The 20937-nt window shown below is 39.9% G+C and overlaps 1 protein-coding gene across 1 annotated transcript in view; it reads right to left on the bottom strand.

Annotated features, from left to right (window-relative positions):
- Positions 1-2440, bottom strand: part of Fam20a (FAM20A golgi associated secretory pathway pseudokinase) — a 52253-nt gene extending 49813 nt beyond the window's left edge. The window contains exon 1 of the mRNA XM_003465310.5: positions 1244-2440. Coding sequence (XP_003465358.1) covers positions 1244-1650 — 407 coding nt within the window. The 5' untranslated portion in view covers positions 1651-2440. The remainder of the gene's footprint in view (positions 1-1243) is intronic.
- Positions 2441-20937: the final 18497 nt, after the last annotated feature.

Raw genomic sequence — 20937 nt, 5'->3', positions numbered from 1 at the left:
CCTCCAGTTTTAGCTCTACAGAATAATGAACCAATAGTTAAATAGGGCTAGCTCTGAGTTTCAGCCAAGATTTATAGTTTATCCATCTTCCAGAGGGACTATAAAACCACTGATGACATCTCATTTTGAAATCTTGTATTAAGAGTTGGGTGTGGTGCAAAAGTGAACTCTGGGAGTGATATTTAGACAAGTTCTGTACTTCAAAATAGAGTCTTTAACTCATATGAAGGCTTTCTACCATAGCTGGGGGATCTCAGCTAGGAAAATTATACCGCTTCCAACACCACACGCACACACACGCTTACCACATACAAACACATACACCCTTAATTTTATTCTACAATATTTTTGATATTTTGCCCTCTCAATTTTGCTTTGGGGTTTTAAAAATTCCAGGCAGATTCTTCTTCATAGAAGCATCAGCCTCAGATCCAAGTCAGCCTAAACCATCAAGGTAATAAAACATAATAGACTGGGGCTGGGGATTTAGCTCAGTGGCATAAGCACCTGCCTTGCAAGCAGGCGGTCGTGAGTTCGATCCCCGGTACCGATAAAAAGGAAAAAGACAAAAAAAAAAAAAAAAAAAAAAAAAAGAAAGAAAGAAAGAAAGAAAAACATAATAGACTGCCTTGCATTTAGAACATTCACCAGAAAGGGGCAAGCCACAGAAATAGGGTGTCAAGGAGCTGACCATTCATGCTCGCCCCAGGTGACCTCTTGTGGGCTCTGACACTGGGCAGATAATACGGCAAAGGGGAAAAGCTGGGTCTCGGGGTCTAGTGTGGCACCTGGAAGGCACCCAGGTCGACCCAAAGAGCAGAGATAAGGGCTGAATTCGGAGCAGCTCTGCAGTTGCCCTGTTTGCAAACCTCTTCGTGAAAAACCGAAGTCCAGCAGCTCTCCGTATCGGGCCAAAGAGGAAGCGGGTGGGAATGCACTAAGGAGAGTTTAGCTAAAAACAGCGAATAACAGGACGCTCGGGGGAGTGGTTGACAGCATTTCTTGCTGCGCTGCGCTGTTACACAAGAAACTTTCACGCACTGAGATCTTACTCTAGGGATAATCTCTGAGGTCTGCAAAGGCTGGCGGAGCCCCGAGGAGCGAGCACTTGCTAAACCCAGCGCCAGCGCTCCAGGGCTGGGCGACGGCACAGCAGCCCGGGGCTGGGGTTGTGGGGAGAGCGAGCAGCGGGCGCGGGGAAGGAGCTGCGGGTTCGGGCTCGGGCTCGGGGCGGGGTCCTCACCTGTTCCAGCGGGCCACCTTCCTCCGGTAATACCGCAGCGCCTCCTGGCTGGCCAGGAGCAAGTCTTCGGGCCCGAGGAGAGGAGGCTCCTCCGGGACGTTGTACAGCGGATGGGCGAAGAGGGCCTTCAGTTTGGACCGCGAGCGACTGCGGCCGCCGCCGTCCAGCTCAGCCCGGGGGGACCCCGCTCGGGAAAAGTTGTGCGCTCCCTTGCCGGGGACCGAGGGGGCCGCGTTCGCGTGCTGGCCCGGGGCGGAGGCGCGGTCCGAGCACTGGCAGCCCTGCGCGCGCTCCCGGGGCCGCAGCTGCCGCTGCACTTGGGGCCAAAGGTGGAAGTAGAGGTCGGCGGAGAAGAGCGCGCCCAGCAGCAGCAGGGTCAGCAAGCGGTCCCGGCGCAGACCGGGCATGGCCCCGCCGGGGCGCGGGCCGGCGGGGCGCGCGGGCCGAGGAGAGCCCCCGGGGAGGAGGGCGGCTCTGGGGACCCGGGAGGGCGCCCGGGGCGCAGGCAGAGGCGGTGCCTGGAGTCCCTTGGTCCGGCTCGGGCAGCCGATGGGGCTGCAGTGCTCAGCGCGTGGGTTAGCACCCCTCCCTTTCAAGGGTGTAGCCTGTGAACTTGGGGACCCGGTGCAGACAGCTGCGGGGGCTCCTGGGTGTTAGCGGGCGCCGCTTTTCCTCGCCGAGTGCAGACTTGGGGATGAGGGTCTTCTGGGCGCCCACTTCTTGCCCCTTTGCCCGGCTGCGGCAGGTGAAGGGTCCTGGGGCGCGCGCGGGCTGCTCCAGCTGGCGGACCGGCGGCGGGGCGGGGGTGACGGCCAGGAGGAGCGCGGCGAGCTGGCCAGTGCGAAGCCTGGGGCTTCTCTCCCTAGGATGCTGTTGCTGGCCGCGGCTCCCTCTGCGGGCGGCGGGGACGCCCGCGTCCCCTGCAGGCAAGGCCAGCGGGAGTGGGAATTTGGCGAGGCTGGGGCGCCCCGGGGCGATCTTGTCTGCGCTCCGCTTCTCCTAGAAGCAGAGGTAACGCGGGGCCTCCTCCCGCCTGGCCCTGCGCCCGCACCTCCGCCCACTCTCAGCTGGCACCTGCCTCTGGGCGCTGCAGCTTCCCGATTCCTCTGCCGGCTCAGCCTTCCACCTTACCACCCAACCCCCACCTCACGCCCATCCCCCCGTCGCCCCAGGCCTTCCACTTTCCTTTCTGGGGACCCAGGCCACCCATGGGGATGTGGGGGACCCAAGAAATGGGGAAGGAGCGCGGAAACCTTTGATTCCATTTTTATTTTTTAGAAAAATGACATCACAGTCCATTAAAAGCTTTTCTCCTGTAAGCTTTGCCAGATGTGTGTGTGTGTGTGTGTGTGTGTGTGTGTGTTGGGGTGCTGGGAGAGTTCACCTCCCCCAGGGTCAATTACATGCCACAGGACTGGAGCATGTAGTGGACGCCCAGGAAACGCGCACTTGGTGTATTCAAAGGCTTGACCTTTAAAAATAAGGCATCAGTTTTACCTAAAATTTTGATTTCCTGTTTGGATGGAGTTTGACTCCAATTCTGCCTGTGTTTTTAAAGAGGAAATTGTTCTCTCATTGAAGGAAACACGGGCCCCAGATGACCTTCCTCCGAACTTCTGAGTTTAGTTTGGTGTGAAAGTCCTCCATGCCCCGAGTCCCGGCAGGACATTTCAGCTTTCTCCTGAAACTCTGTGAGGTAATTTATATTCCTCCACCACATTTTGCTTTGGAGGAGAAGGGAGTGGGCCCTGAACTTCTGGCTCCTCTATTTAATGACCTCGGAATATACTAAAATCCAGTCTGATCCGGGAGGTGGCTCCACCCTGCTGGGAGCTGGAAGGAGGGGCACTGCCTACTGTAACTTCATTCGCCTGCCTTCCTGGGGTGGGTATTGTGAACAGTTTGAGAACTTTCTCCTCCTTATCCAGCATTACATTTTAATCGGTGTTCTAGTTTCTGAGAAACCTTGTAACTTCTGGTGCGTCTAATTAAACACCCCAAACCCCAGACAAAGAAGCCAGGCATTGAACCACACTGCTGTATCTTGCATTTTCTTTTCTGGACTGGCAAAGAAATGGATGTGAAGACGTCTTCTACCCTCAGTTGTCCCTAACTCATGCAGTCATGTCTCCTTCATAGAATACGTGATAATCTAAACGTATTTTCTGAAGCCAGAGAGCGAATGGAATTGGGGTAGGAGATGGCCTGGGTTGGCTGGAAATGTCCCCCAATCCCTCTCTTTCCTCACCAGAAAGGAGCCCCTGTCCTCTGTTCCTCCATGTGTGGCACCTGGCTTCTTTACCTGTCTCATCTACATCACATGGATGCTATTCTATGATGTTTGAGGGAACCCTTATTTCTTACGGCTTCCTGCTCTTGAATTATCCACAGCCTTATTATTTGTTGCTTAGATTTGCAAACAGGCTTCTAATTTATTTCTGCTTCCAGCACAGCTTCATTTCAGTGAGCACTTATCCTCTTACCAGAATGAACTTTTTAGTGTGCAGATGTGACTAGAAATTTCTCCACCTGGTCCTCCTCTGACTAGCTTCTCATGCTTCTGTGCTGGGTCACCCACTGTGACATGGTTCTTTATGGTCTGGCTTCTGTCTTCATTTCCAGTCTCATCTCTCTTTTTCTTGAGATATCCGCTCCTTCCATCTTCACCCCATAATAGTTTCTGCAGTTCTTCCAGTGTTTCTGCTGTCACAGAAATACCTTTAGTTAAATGCTCACTCCCTGTCCCCACCTGGAGAACATCCACTGTCTGCCCAAGCTTTGGCCACTTGACCCACTTTGTTTGAAGCTTGTCCTCATGCCACTGAAACTGAGTTCCACAGCCACTCCTAGCCTATAATGCCCCATATGTCCCCCCGTTTCAGCACTGTTCATGTCATATTTAGTTGTTTGTGGGCATTATGAGTTAAATTATGTCTCCCCCTCAAATTCATATTTTGAACTCTCTAAGTTCCAATGATTCAGAATGTGACCTTATTTGGAATGAGGGTAATTGCAGATGTGATTTATTAACATGTGGTAATGGGCCTTGGAGTAAGTGCCCTTAATCCAATATGATCACTGTCTTTATAAAAGGGGGGAAATTTGGACACAGACATGCACACAAGGGAAGATGAAGACAGAAATTGGGGCAGCGCTGTTACAAGCCAAGCAGTACTGAGATCACTGGAGAACCACCAGAATACCACCAGGAGAGAGGGAGGGAACAGAGTTTGCCTTTACAGCTTTGAGGAGAAACCAATTACGTTAACGCCTGGATTTTGGACTTCTAAATTCTACAACTACAGGACAATAAATTTCTGTTGTTGAAGCCTTGCAAGCTAATATAGTACCTGTTAGTGCCTCTCCTGGAGCACTGTCTCCTGAGTGTACACCAAGAGTCTCTTATCAACATACACAGAGCTCTAAGGACACAGCCTTCCATGTGCTAAATGCTAAAGAAATGCTTGTTGAATGAAAACAGGAACACTGACCACCTTGGTCACTATGGCCTCTCACATAGGACCTTGCACATAGCAGGGGCTTAACTATCAATTATAATAAAGTGACATTGCTTTGGACCCTGTAGGAGACACAGAAGCAATATTTGACATAGTTACTTTTCGGCTTCAAGCATCTTTTACGATCATTAGAGTGATGAGATCTGACTGTACCAACATCCAGTTAAGAAAAAGAATGAGACAGCTCACAGAGCAGACCAGGGAATCTGGGCCACTGCATGCATTAAGAGGAGCAAATGCAAAGAGCACTTGTGTTTCCTTCCAGGCTTGCTAAATACCAAGTGCTGTACTTCCAGGAATTAAATCATGGAAACAACAGCCAACATTTAAAGAAAAATTCCTCCATCTGTGAAGATTATACTCTATTTTTATAGCCTTGCACATGTTGCTTAAAACACAACTGGTTTTCTTGTTTATGTGGTTGATTTTCTGCACTAAACTATAACTCCATGGGTGCCAGGCTGCTGTGTTTTCTCTTTCTTTTTCCTGTCTTGTGGGAGCTCATTCACAGCAGGAGATATGGATGAGAATGGAAAAATTCATGTTGAATAAATGGTTTGCATGCTTGCCTACGTTTTCTGATGTGTGGAAGTAAGGAGTGGTGAACAGTTTTATTTAAAGTAAAACTTTGGATTTATAAAATCTGGCCACAGGTAAGTTACTATTATACTTATCTAGAACACCTATAATGAAATCTCAGTGAAACCATGGAAAGAGCAGTTAGGTAAGAGACAGTAGGGAAATAATTGTGTCCATTAGAATTTTTATGATGGTACAGTGTGTGAAAGGACAGTGTTTCCTGTACCTCTTAGCTGTCTTGGCAAGAGAAAAGAGAGGCAACTGAAATTCTATGTATGGCATATCCAGAATGGAGCAAGTTTAAGATACATTAGACTGGCGTGGTGTCATGGTTTGTGTCTGTGGCCCCCAGGCCTCATGAGTTTGCATTGTGCGTTTGTGATGGTTCATTGTCTTGTGCTTGGATTGATGGTGTCAGTGCTCCACCCACAAAGGGGTGGAGCCAGGATGTGATGTAATGGCAGGAAGAAGGTGTGTCTTGCTCTTTGCTGGTTCTGGCTTGCTGTTTGCAGCCGCCATGAACTGGGGCCCAGCCATGCCAGCCCGCCCTGGAACCAACTGAGTACGGATTGAAACCTCCAAAAACTGTAAGAAATAAACCTTTCCTTTCCCTACTTTGGGCTTCAGATATTTTGTCTCAGCAACGAGTAAAAAGTAACTAAGACACGTGGTATTACTCCAACACCTTATTCTGAGCCAAAAAGTCCAGAATTTTCTATGTGTGACTAAAATCTAATGGGTTAATTGGACCAAAAGTTTCTCAAAGTGCATCAGAATTACCTAGTTTGTTTATAAAAATGAAAATTACAGGGACATATTCTAGATTGTGTGAATCAGAATTTCTGCAAGCAGAGCCTCGCATTTGCATTTTTAAAAAATAGGTTGACTTTTATCAGCTTGTAAGAATCTGAAACACACTGAAGTCTGAGATAACAGGTGACATGAAGGTGCTAGTGTGAACATAAAAGTGCTTCCAAATAACCCAGCTAGGATGCACTGCAGGGTTCAGGGCACCTAACCTGTAATCACAGGACCATAAGGGGGCTGAGGTCGTGTTTAGTCCAGCATAATCTACCACTTCTGTTAGGGAACACAGAGGAATGATTCTGCAGCCTATTCCTTACAAATGGTAGGTATACAGGGTGGCTCTGTTGACTAAAAAGTCATGGGCCTATTTAATAGTAAATTTCCTTTGGGGCCAGGTATAGTGATGCCTATAATCACAGTTACTTAGGAGGCTGAGGCAAGAGGATCTCAAGGTTGAGTCCAGTCTGAAGAACTCAGTGAGCCCCTGCCTCCAGGGCAAAAAGGACCAAAAAGATAGAGATATAGCTCAGTGCTCTCTAGGATTCATCTCCAGTACCACAAAAACAAGAACAAGAACAAGAACAAGAACAAAAACAAAAAAAGAGAAGAAGAGGAAACAAATAATTCCCTTTGGGAAGTTCAGTTATCTTCTCTGGACCTCATTTTCCTCTTTTGAAACAGGAAACATCAAAGTCAATAAACTCTGTTACCCCTTTTATTTCCCCAAAATGAAAATTTTATATTTTATATAGATATTTAATAATCCAGTTCTTTTTCAAAAGTATGTTCATAGTAAAAAACCAAGTAATTATGATAACAAATCAGAACATTGTGTAGAAAAGAGGAAGAGTGGTGATTGGGAGTGGGGAGTGTACCCTGCGGTCCTTGTTCAGTCATTGGCTATAATGATGACATGGAACAAATTGTTTAATTTCTGTGGCCTTCACTTTCCCTCACATGTAAATCATTAATTTGAGCTAGCAATTCAAAGTTCCCTTTCAGAATTAATTTCTTTCAGAAAAGAAGATAAAATAAGGACATTCTTAGATGAAAGAAAATAAAAAGAATTTATCACCAGTTAAATACGGAAGGAATGCTAAACAAAATTTTCAGATGGAAGACAAATGCCAGCAGAGGGAAAAGCATAACATCAGAAACAAAGCAAGAGGGGCTGGGGATTTAGCTCAGCGGCATAAGCACCTGCCTTGCAAGCAGGCAGTCGTGAGTTCGAATCCCTGGTACCAGTAAAAAGGAAAAAGACAAAAAACAAAACAAAACAAAACAAAAAAACAACAAAGCAAGAACATCAGAACAATAAATATCTGGGTAAATCTAACAGATTTTTTTTCTTCTCAGGTTTAAAAAATATGTCTGATCATTGAAAACAAATATTATAACACTGTCCCATGTAGCATGATGTATGACCATTAAATCATAAAAGGTTGGAGGTAAAGGGACCTCTATGCTTGGAAATGTTTTGAACTCCATTTGAAATAGTAAAAATATTGACTCTGAAAAGATTGAGAAACATAAATTTTTATATTGTAATCACCTGAGCAACCATTCAAAAATACCCTGGATTATAATAAAAATCAACATATTAAAATAGAACATTAAAATAGTATAAGCACAAAACAAACTACATAACAGTAGAATTAAATGCAAATATACCAATAATTACATTAAATATAAATAGTCTAAACATAATAATTAAAGGACAGAGGGTTGTCAAAAATGATTAAATAACAGCATTATATTATTTATAAATAGGTTAAGGATAGAAACAGATACACCAGGTAAACACTAACAAAAAGAAATCTGGAATAATTATATTAACATCAGATAAAGGACGCTTTAGAACAAAGAAAATGTCAAGGATTAAAAAAGTGCCATTACATAATGATAAAAGGGAAAACTCACTAATGATAAAAGAGAAAACTAAGACACAATAAGAGTATATGCCATGGCAGTGAAGACTCAAAATATGTGAAGTAAAACTAATAAAACTGAAAAGGTAAATGGATGAATCAAGCAATTATAGCTGGAAACATTATTATTCTATTCTCTGCAATTAATATAGCAAATAGACAAAATCAGCAATATTGTAGAACTGAGCACCACTATTGACTACCGAGTTCTAATTAATATTTATAGGAGATTTCACTCAATATCATCATAATACACATTATTTTCAAATGTACATGTCATGTATCATGATAGTGTTATAAAACAGCATTAAAAATTTAAAAACCATGCAAGCTATTCTATCTGTCCATAACAGAATTAGATTAGAAATCAGCAACAGAAAGATGACTGAAAAATATCTAAACATGTGGAAACATGAAAATATAATTACCAGATGGCCCACCACAATAATTCACTGTTCGGTATTCACTGGAATGAATTGAGAACTTCTGTGTGCACAAAAACTTGTCATGGGGGGTTTTATACTGATAATTGCCCAAATATACACTGATAATTGCCCAATTACACACTGATAATTGCCCAAATAGGAAATAATGTAAATATCTTTTTATATGCAAATAGATAAAACTATTGTACATCATATAGTGAAATATAACTTAGTAATAACAAGGAATAAAATATTAGTACATATGCAGCAGGATGGGTCTGAACGGCATTATGCCGAGCAATAGAATCCAGTCATAAAATTTACATATTGTGTGATTACATTTATATGACATCCTGGAAATGGAAAAACTATATTGACAAAATTTTGTCCATCATTGTTTGCCAGGCAATAGAAACAGTGACAATGTTATGGTTACAAAGTTGCAGCATGAGGGAACTGTTTTAGGTGGCAAAAGTGTTCTATAATCTTACAGTGGTGATGGACATGGGAATCTACACGTGTTAAATTGCTGGACTTGTGTATTTTTGAAAAGTGAGGTCAATTTTATTGGTTATATTATTTAATGAAGTATATGTTGGAAAACAAAATAAAATTAGTAATGAAAGGTGCATAATTTCATTCAAAAGATTTTTTCCCTTATAGTCTGGCTTATAATAGCAAAGAACTGAAAAGAGGTTAAGTGTTCATTCACAGAGATTAAGTTAGTAAATTTTAATATGGCCATACAGTGGGGAACTGCAGTGAAAATATATAAGATACTGCTATTTTTGGACAATATCTGTATAAGAGAATACTTACATATGATTGGTGTGTATTATATATGATTGGTGAGTATATAGCAGTATGATACGATGCAGGTAGGGTTTAAGATTGTCAAAATTATGCTTGATATTAATAGATAAATACATATACAGTAAATTTATAAAAATATGCATGAGAATGACAGATGTTATCTGCCAATTTTTTTTTTTTTTGTCTTTTTCCTTTTTATCGGTACCAGGGATCGAACTCACGACTGCCTGCTTGCAAGGCAGGCACTTATGCAACTGAGCTAAATCCCCAGCCCCCAACTATCTGCCAATTTTGAGAGAGAGAAAGAGAGAGACAGGATATGATATCTGGTCTTGTATATCTGGTTTTGTCTTCCTCTTATAAGGGCACTAATCACATTCATGAAGGCCCCATTCTCAAAGGCCTCCTTACTTCCCAAAGGCCTTACCCCCAACAGCTACGCTCCTATTGGGGAGCATCTGTCAATATATGGATTTGAGGGAAACACAAATATGGAGTCCATAGCAAGTACCAAATTCAACATTGTAGTTACTTATGTGATTGAAGTGAGAGAAAGAGATTGTTGAAGATCATACGTTAGACTTCAGTAGTATCTGAAAACAATTATTTTTTAGAAAAAATATCTGAAAGATATATTACAAAGTTAACATTTGAGAAAATTGGGGCTAGGGATTTAGCTCAGTGGTTTAGCACCTACCTGGTAAGCATAAGGTCCTAAGTTCAATTTCTGGTACCTCCTCCCAATTGACAAAGTTGAGTGATGATGTATAGATACTGATCATATTATTCTATTTTTTTTTGGTCTTTTTTCTTTTTATCGGTACTGAGAATCGAACTCAGGACTGCCTGCTTGCAAGGCAGGTGCTTATGCCACTGAGCTAAATCCCCAGCCCCTATTCTCTATATTTTTCCATGTACTTATAATATTTCATTAAAAACTTGAACTTGCTTTACCTCATGGCATTATATTCTGGAATATTCTGCTTTCTTTTTTTGGGAATTTTAATTTCTGACATATAAAAATATAAAAATTATACATATTTGTGGAGTATCATGTGATGTTTTGGTACACATACACACCTTGAATGTTAAATCAGGTTAAACATCCTCTGTTTTCCCAAATATGTATCATATTTTAATGTCTTACAGAAACAGCTGAGACTGTGTTGGATTTTAATGTTAAGTTGAGGCAGTTAGTAAAGAAGAGTTGTCCAAATATTTGCACTAGTTTCTTTTAGAAAAGATACAGGATAGGGGCCATGAAGACGTGTGAAAACAGTTTTGACTTAAATTACCTCTATTAATATTTTAGCATGGGGAGAAGTCCACAGGCTGCTTGTGTAGCTCCTCTCAGACCATGTAATTCTTTTGAACAAGGGCTTTGCACACATTATGTGATCTTCAAATACCAGGCTGAAACACAGCAGTTGTGTTCCTTTGTTTCAGTCTTTGCCACCTTGATAGCACAGCAGTTCCTGGAAGGTGGGGACTTGGGCTTTTTGAGTCTCTAGAAAATCATGGGGCAGGAAGGAAAGAAAAGAAATAGAAAATCATGCGTTGAAATATTTTAGCTGTTGTTCAGCAATTGCTAATCCATGACAGGAATTTGCAGTAAGGGGGAGAGACAAATATTCAACAAATGGAGCACAAATAAATGTTTGTTCTGGCTCAAAGTTCAGCCTCAGAACATCAATACAGCTAAAATAAATAGACACGACTCAAACAAGCTTTGAGACTTAGCACAGATCTTCACTCAGTGACTTGTGAAGGGGAAGGAGAAGAGAGGATCACATTATTGAAGTGTAGGAGGATCAGTCTTACTTTCTAAACATCCTTTATCGTGTGCTTCTCTCTCCCCAAGTCCAGGCTTTTCCCCTTTTCCGTCCAGTCCTACTCCCATGAACTCCTCCCCACCATGCTTGGCCTTTTCTCTTTATTCCATCTGACCCAAACGTTTCCCATGGAGGGTATTTGTGCTCTGTCTTTACCATTTCCCTTGCCATCCCCTACACAGCTCTGCCAAATGGACGTCTCTCAACTGTCTGGGTAATCGAAGGATCCGCCTTCCCAAGGAGAATTCAAATTTGTATGATGTAATGGCATAAAATTCATTCTACTGAATCGATTAGCTGGTCATATTAAGTTTTGATAACAGGATTCAAACTCAGGACTTCTCACTTGCCAGGCAGTCACTGTGCCACTGAGCTACATCCCAGGCCCATATTAATTTTTATTTTGTCAAGTCAAGGATTTTACAATTATCAATTATAATTTGGACAAGCTACAACATTATCATCTTAACTTTCGTTTAAAAATATTTAAGTAAAAATCAACTGGCCATGTTAACTTTTTAAATGATTTAAAAAATATATAACAGTATGAACAGTAGAGAGATAATAGTCATTTTAGGGATGGATGACTTCAGCTCGAGGCTATATAGAACCACCCATTCCTCCCATTAGAGAAACACAAATCAAAAAAGCACTGAGGTTCCATCTTACTCCAGAGAGAATGGCTATCATCCAGAACTCAAAATAAATAAATACTGGGAAGGTTGCTGGGAAAAGGAACATTTCTACATTTTTAGTATAACCACTATGGGAATCAGTATAAAGATTCCTCAAGACATTAAATATGGAAATTCCATCTGACCCAGCTATACCTCTTCCCCAAAGAGTTAAAGACAGCATATTACAGTGACAATAAGTAAATCTTGGAAGTGGCCTTTATGCCCATCAAGAAATGAATGGCTACAGAAAATGTGGTTTATAAACACAATGGAGTGCTACTCAGCCATAAAGAAGGACAAAGGAGTCATTTGCAGGAAAATGAATGCACTTTGAGACTAGGATGCTAAATGAAATAAATCAGACACAGAAGGTTAAACATTACGTGCTTTATCTTATATGAAAAACCCCAAATATTAATAATTTAAAAGGCAAACTAAAAGATAGATGATAAGAAAAAAGGGAAGTAGATATTGTGGAGCTAGGAGAGAGGAAGGGAGGGTGGAGAGGAGAAGGAGAAGCAAAAATAATTAAGATATGGTAGTATACATACCGATTCCTTCAGATGAATATAGTTAGTGTGTATCACAAATTTGCACTAATAAAAAAGAAACTAAAAAAAATAATTAAGCATGTTTCTGCCTCTCTATGTGTTAGAGTAAGTCCCACGCTTCACAAGTTGCCACCGTGGTCACTTGATAGCTAGGAAAAGGCAAATGTACCCAATAACCTCTACATCCTCCTTTTGTTTCCTGCCAAGACACGTGGTGACTGTATGCTTTGGGTACAACTCTGGATTTAGAGTCTAATTCATGGTGTTACATGTGTTCTTCTAACGGGACAAGATATTAAAAACCATTCTCGAAATACAGAAACGATGGCTAACCTACAAAACAGGTGCACCATCTGGGCTCTTATCTCCCTCTGGTGTCCTAGAGGGATGAGTCTATGGTTAGTACTAAAGCCTATTTCCAAAGCTGATCTCTCAGTTCTGTTAGGGACAGTGGCTTAGTCTGCTTTGTGTGGCTAAAACAAAATACCTATGGCTGGGAAACTCCTGAAGAAGAGGGATTTCATTTGAATCACAGTTCCCTCCACAATGATCGCCGTATCTGACTGGCCACTGGTGAAAGCTGTATATTGTTCCATGCATGGCAGAAAAGCAGAAAGAGGCATGTGCAGGAGCCTCTCTGGAAACATCAAGCGGTGAGAATTAAAGACAGAAAGGAATCAAGAAAGCTGAACTCTACGGCAACTTGTGGGAACCAATCCAGTCCAGTGAGACCTAACTCAGTCTAGAGAGAACTAACACAGTCTTTCGAGAAGAAACACTAATCAACTCCTGAGAGCATCCCTCATGACTGTGGAAGGTCCCTCCAGCTCAGGAGAGTTACACTGGGAAAGTGAGCCTCAGCGTGGGTTTAGACCAGGACGAGCCACACATAAGGCAGCAGTAGTGTCTGCTCAGAGAAAGGGCTGAGCAGCAGCTCATTTCATGACATATTTATTTTCAATTCTATAAATAATATCTGAATATCTTTCCTTTGTAAAATATTTGGACAATACATGAGATTTCAGAATAATAAAGGAGTATCTCTTCCGTTTTGTTGATTTGATGTGATTCCTTCCAATGCAGCATATACTCAAATAGTTTTTCTTCTACTTGACTAATAAGTCAAAGAAATGAAAATTAACACAATTGACTAGGGATATTTTTTCTTTTATTTTTATTGTGAAACATCAATGAAACTATGCAGATTTGGTTAGGACTTGGGTAAACGAGCAATTGCTTTGGAAGTTGATTTGGTAATGTAAATGTGTGCACATTTTGTATCCGTTAGGGTCCAGGTAGGAGATTGAGAGCGCATCAGTTATTTGAAAAGGAAAACTTTAACAAAAAGAACTTTTAAGTAGTAAAAGCTGTAAGATAGCTTTAAGAGATCCAGAAGTAGCAGGTGAAATGTACTTACTGGAGAAACTCAAGGAACCAAGGACCAGGAAGATTTCCCCCATGCCCCACCAACGCTGACATTTAGACCTTTTTCCTGAGAGCATGATGAATCTCTATTGGAACCTTCAACCTCTGGTGGTGAAGAGACTCCACATAGCAGGCCTCAGTGGTCTCTAGGTGGGATGGGGAGACAGATGCCGGCAGCTATCAGCAGAGCTTCAGTGGAAACAAACACCAGCCGCCAGAGAGAAATGTAACCTGAGGGGTGGCTGGAGATAGCACAGGCCTCCCATGGCCTCCTATAAAATGTCAGACTGGAACCCGGAGGGGAAGTGTCCTGCCCTGCAGTGCTAGCCACAACTTCCTGTATCTTGGATTTTCTGTTCAGTTTTTGAAAGCAGGGAAAGAAGGGTAGATTTAGAACAGATAGACAACAAATTGGTAACTGGAACAGACTTGGATCCCTGAATCCCTTTTCTGAAATTTAAAGAAAAACATAATTATGTATGTGATAACTCAGACCCCGGTATAAAATCCAAGGAAGCAAGAAATTAAAATTTGGGAAGCAAAGGCTTTATTTCCAGGCCTGGTGATGAGTCTCTGGGAGCCAATTTGGAGACTGCGTACCTGACAGCTAAAAGTCAGGGCTTTTATCTTTTTTTTTTTTTTTTTTTTTTTAATTTTTATTTAAGGAGAAAAGAAAAGAAAAAAAAACAGTGAAGGGGTACAAGTTATACAGATTTACAGAAGAAAAAAAATGCGCAGTAGGAAATCACTAGTTAATAGATTACATATTGCCATCTTAGAAATAATTGTTCAAGTCACAGAATTAAAGTTTGTAGAGTGGACATTCCAGCAATGATACTGCAAACAGTTCTGTTCAATGATCCATTAGAACTCTGTGATATCATTTTCTGTCTTATACATTTAAATATACATGCAGTTATATAGTTTAGAGCATTTTCTTTTCCTCTCTTTTGTACAGTGACTATTACACATTTTGGGTTTCATTGCTCCCACTGTTCTTATTGCTTTTTTGGAAGAGAGTAAAACCAAATGTGACATGACAGAACAGAATCGGTCAAGTCAAAAGGGTGGATATAATAGATAATATAAAAACATAATACAAGGTGATCAACAATGGTTACCCTAATGCCTCCCGCTATTTCTAATAGAATTGCCTATATCGTTAGTTGTAATACTATTGAACAAAACCGTAAAGGATAAAACCGACAAAACCAAAACATTGGAGATATTGTAGGTCTTCAAAAGTAGATAGAAGTCAACGAGAATGGGCGTTATAATGAATCTCATTATCTTCTCAGCTGATGCCTAAACTTTCGAACCTGATACTATTCAGCAAAACAGAATAGAGGAACCTCAGTCAAAAACAAGATGGTGAGAGTAATACAGGGCTTCAAATCGAGAAAATAGAAAGTCAAAGTGGGTTACTATATTATATCCTGCTATATTTTTCCCTTTAATTAAATGGATAACAATAAAAAAGTATATAATGGAGTGGAGATTGAGAAAAAGAAAAAGAGGGCATAACAGCGAAACAGGGCAGATCAAAACATAACCTTTTAAGCAGAATAGTGTTTCACCACCAGATATTTCCGACTTAAAAATAGTTACCATATTGACTCCCTCCCTGAAGTCCTTGAGTACAACTTCATATACTGTAGCATTAAGTATATCAAAACAATGTAAAACCATTTAAGAGAATGACAGCATTATAGAGTATTTGGAATTGACTAACAGAAAATGAACAATGGTCTCTGTATAATCTCCTTGTCTTTAAAAGGTTTTTGCTTATACTAACGTACATAACAAAATCCAATAAGATACAACCTGGTTAGACCATTGGAGACAGAAGAACAAAAGCTAGATGAGACTTCAAAACAAGATGGTACTGAATCAGCATTACCTATTAAGATGTCATTTTCTCAAAAATAGCTGTTCCTATCATCCAATCTTCTCTGTCTCATTTCTAAGGGCTTTTATCTTGTAAATCCACAAACAGCTGCAGGTCACACAATGTAAGGAAGGGGATGGGGGTGTGGCACAAACAGAAAGGGCGATTACACGTCTTGGGAAGGGCAAGATCAGGTAAGGGTAAGCAAGTCTCCCGGCATACAAGCAAGTTTAGATAAGAAGAAATCTTGTTTTTCTTAGCAAAGAATAGAGAATTCTAACAGCAATTAACAACCTTAGCTACCCTACTTCAGCACCACAACTATTATTTGTAGAGGGCAACAACGGTTAACATATCAATTAGGTAAGATTTTATAATTCTTTACAGAGGAGAGCATTGAGTAATATATCAATCCTTTACTCAGAGGGAGAAGGAAAACACACATATACAGTAAGGCCAAGTTACAGGCATTGCTATGATACAAACGAAGCTATTTTTGTGACGAATAATACAATCTAATACAATCTAATGCAATTAACACAATTTGTGATGGGCTCAGGTCTTTGTTTTGTGGCCTTTTGGGAAGTTAAAACTTAACCTAGTTAGATGTGAAGGGAGAAGGGGAGGAGAAGCAGCAGGTGGGCTTATACAGAACAGGCTTCAGCCCGATAGTTAGGGGGGCTTAGGTTATAACAATGTAGATAAAGAATGGTCATTACAAGTAGGAAAAAATTGAACTAAACTCAATGTTTAAAAATTAAGAAATGCTTAAGCAAAATGGTAAGATATTTGTAAGATATAGCCATATTTATTTATTATCATCAAAACATTTATGTTATTAGATGGAAAATATGCTAATAACAATTATGTATGTATGTATAAATACATGAAATACATTTTTGTGGAAAGTTTGGTGTTTCATGACCTCATTGGTCTAATATCCGGCTTGTGGTGTTCAATCACTGTTTATTGAACAAATACAGTGTCATAATAGCTTCCTACAGCCTTGTAGCAAATTGTTTTAAACCTCATTATAAACACCAGAAATTTATTTTGTCACAATTCGGATGTTTGGATCTGAGGTCAAGGGCCATGCTTCCTCTATAGGCGCTTGGGGAGAATCCTTTGTTGCCTCTTCCAGCCTCTGAGGGCTGCAGGTGTTCTTTGGTTTGTGGGAGAACCACTCCAATCTGTTTCCATTTTTATAAGGCATTCTCCTCTGCCTCGGGTTTTCATCTTATAAGAACACATGTCATTAGATTTGGGACCTGACAGATAATCCAGAATTATCTCATTTTGAGACCCTTAACATGGTTATAATTGGCTTTGTAAAGACTCTTTTTCCAAATCAGGCCATATTTATAGGCTCTTGGTGGACAAATCTTTGGGGAGGTGGGATCCAGGATTTGCACCATTCAATCCACTGCATGTATAAATAAATGTATGGCAACATTTTTGGGTGATTCTAAATTTTCTTTTTCCTTTTTGTTGTTACTAGTATTTTGTGGTTTTCAAGCAAAGATCTTTATACTACTTTTGAAGTAAAAGGACAGTAAATAAAGCACTTAAAGATGAGTGTCAATGTCATTGTTTTGCCCAGCCTCTGAGCATCTCGGAAATGAGCAGCTGAGAGAATTCTGCTGTATGCAGTCCTCCCCTGCCTAGGGCAGCAAGTACGTTTGGAATCTTGCTGCATAACATTGTCAGTGCAGACCTCTTCCTTGTGCGGTGATTCACTGATGAGTTCCTAGAAGATGCTGCTCTATTAAATAGGAAGCACTGCGACATCAAAAGATCTGAGGGTGAAAGGCATTTATAAAGGCTGTTATCTTCTTTCTTTTATTTAGAGACACAATCTCTCCAAAAGAAAAAAATGGGTGCTAGGATATACTTACTTTTTAAAATTTCACTTAAAATTGTTTTATTTTCATAGTTTTTTGTCAGCTAATCTTCCTTTTGGTTGTTCAGCCTCTAGCATAAAACATGGCTAAATATCATGTGTTGAGCTCAAGATTCTCTGTCTCTAGGTAGAAAATACTTTTAAAAGTTTTACATTAAGAAATAATAGCCACCTATTAAAGAAAAAGGAAAGCATGCATTGTGATCTTTAAGAAGCATTTTCTGAATTCAGATTGACACTATCAATAGTAATGTTGACATGTCAACGAAATGAAAGAATACCTGAAATATTTTATTTTATTTTACTAAATGATTTTATTTTACTAGATTTTATTTTGATGATTTTGTTTTACTAGATTTTATTTTATTTTGATTATTTTATTTTACTAGAATAGAGATCAGAAAATGATTTTATTTTACTAGAATATAGATCAGAAAAATCTGTTCTTTTAAAGTCCAGATAATAAATAGGTTAGGCTTTGAAGGCCCAATGGTTTCTGTTATAATTCATTTCTCCTATTGTTGTACAGCAGCAGCCATTGGTAAATCTCCTTTGGAAATGTCTGTGCCCAAATAAAAACTTATAAAAACAGATGGAAGGCTAGATTTAATCTAGGGTGGTGGTTGACCCCTGAACAAAAACACCAATGGAGCATTACTCAGCTATAAAGAAGGATAAATTTGGGCTTTCATAGATATATGAATGCAAGTTGAGACCATATCCATAAGTGAAATAAATCAGACTTGCATGTGTAAATATTGCATTGTCTTCCTAGTGCAAAAAAATCTGAAAAAATAATAAGATCCAAAATGTACAATAAATGTTGTGAAAATGAAAGGGAAAGAAAGTGCTCAAAAGAAAACAACTGGGATGGGGAAAGGAGAAAAGGAAGAAGGGAAAACATTACATGTATATATGTATATATACATTATATATGTAAGTATATATATTTAAGACAAATAACTAGTAATCTCTGTGAGTTCATCAGAAAGAACAATTTGTGTTTTCATTGTTTGTTTGACCATTTTTTCTGCCTAAATCTTTCAATCTGAACAACTGCTTTGAAGATAACAATATGCAATATGTTAACTAGTGTTAATTTTCTATTATATTTTTTGAAATTCTGTATCATTTTTATCTTACTTTTTGTTTTTAAAATAAAAAAAGAGAACATTAGAGATCAGCAATAGTATACCAAGAATAGTAATTTTCTGGAATTGGAGAAAGCAAACTTTTATCTGCTTTGTGATTTTCTCATCAGAAGAAAATGCCAAAAGATTTGCAGGTATGTGTTTTTCCAGGGAGATTAATTTGATCTGAATGATGATTGATATAAAAGGAAAAATGTGAAACTGAACCTCTGTCTTAGCGAAATAAATCCTTGGGTTCTCAGAGACAAGAATCCTTTCAAGGAATTACATGAACCATACTTCTCGCCATTGTGTTTGGTAACCTGTTGAGTGCCTGAGTTGTAAATTCATCTTCCTGTGTGGGACTTTTATCTTGTGGATTTATGCTTTAGGTGAATGAGGCTTATACCATAATAGAGCTTAATCTGTATATGTGTCTGCAGTGATACACACAATGACCTCCTTTTCCTGCGATGTTTGTAATTTCATCCTTGTTCATTTTTCATATTAAATATTTGACAGCAAAATAAAACGTAAGAGGAAAGTAAAGTAATAAAAGTGAATAATAGTTCGGAGGGACTGTTGATGGAATATGGTTTTACTTTGGATTAACAGAGATTAAAAACACTCAGGGAAAGCCTTCCCTTGCCACCACGCTGATCAGATAAAGCCGTGGCCAGAAGAGCAGCTGTCTTCCTGTGAGCCAGCCAGTGTGAGGGCTGAAAATCCAGTAGAGCCACCCTCCCACCCCAACACCCAGCTGATTCAGAGGACTCATAAGATGATAACAACCGAGGGGAAGGCAACAAACTGATACTTGATGCTTGTGTTGTCCCACTGACTCTGCAGGCCTGAGGCTGGTGGTCAGGGCACCTACCTGGAGGATGGCAGTGTGCATCGTATCAATAGTGGGGGATTTTCTCCTGTCTTGTTTTTGAAATCCAATGCCTTGTTCCATTTTACTGCTTTGTTTTATTCCTGTGTCTGGTAACCTTAACAACTATTTTGAACATAACAGTGTGCAGTATTGTTCTCACTGTTTTGTTTTGTTCTGATTTACTTTTTATCTTATTCAATGTTATGTTTTGATTGGTTTTACTGTTTTGTTTGATTTTGCTATATCTGATGGTATGGAGAGCTATTGTAAAGATAGCAAGATACATTATGATAGCCATGTTGATTTCCTATTGTCCTGTTTTGAAGTTCTGTATCATTTTCACTGCTGTGCTTTGATTGGCTTTATTGTTTTGTTAGGTTTTGTTCTTTTTAAAATAATTAAAAAACAAATGAATAACAATAACAACAACAGAAAAAAAACCCCCAAAACCAAAAACAAGAAAACATCCAGGTAAGACAAATCACATTAACTGGAAAGTAAATTGCCCTGAGTAAGAATATCCATATTTAGTATTTTTGGTTAGTGAAGAAAATAATTTTCTCCCTTCCTCTGCACTTTGAAGTTTAATGGTTTAAATCATGTACTACATGCTAGTTTCTGCAAGCCTTCAATATTCTTTCTTTGTATTCAGGAGGTTCTCTAGCAAACAGTTGAAGCAGAGTGAATGCAAGGCTCGATTCAGACATAATTCTCCCAACACCCAACCTGTCTGCCAGGAGAGGCACTGTTTTCATCTCAGAACCAGTGCCTCTGGCAAGCACAGGATGCTGTAAAAGAGAAAAGATGGAGCAAGGAATCTTCCAAACACCCGGACAGCTGAAGTCACTCAAACAACTACATTGGACGATTCAAGGACTTTACCCACTGTGGCATGAGACATCCAGAGAACTCTGACCACTGATATTTATTAAGAGCTTCCTACTAATGTCCTTTGCCTTCTTTCTTTTTTAAAATTTTATTTAAAAGGAAAAAGAGAAAAAACAAAACAAAACAAAGCAGTGTAAGGGTACAAGTACTACAGAACTACAAAAAAAAAAAACCCCAGTAAGAAATCACCAATTAATAGATTACACATTATCATCTTAGAGATAGTTGCTCAAGTCACAGTATCAAAGCATACAAAGTGAACATTCAAACAGAGAGACTGCAAACAGTTGTGTTCAATGATCCAACCAAAAACATTAATATGGTCAGCTATTTAACACCCCTAAACACACTTGCAGTTGTATCCCTTAGAGCACTTTCTTTCTCTCTCCTTTTTACAACAAAATTTACACATTTTGGGTTTTATTACTCCTTAGTTCTTATTACTTTTTTTTTGGA

The sequence above is a fragment of the Cavia porcellus genome, unplaced genomic scaffold (assembly GCF_034190915.1).
Source record: "Cavia porcellus strain 051 isolate PalLab524CR breed Dunkin Hartley unplaced genomic scaffold, mCavPor4.1 scaffold_32, whole genome shotgun sequence".
Classification (NCBI taxonomy): domain Eukaryota; kingdom Metazoa; phylum Chordata; class Mammalia; order Rodentia; family Caviidae; genus Cavia; species Cavia porcellus.
The sequence above is the reverse complement of the archived record's forward strand: the minus strand, read 5'-3'. Positions and strand labels throughout refer to the sequence as shown.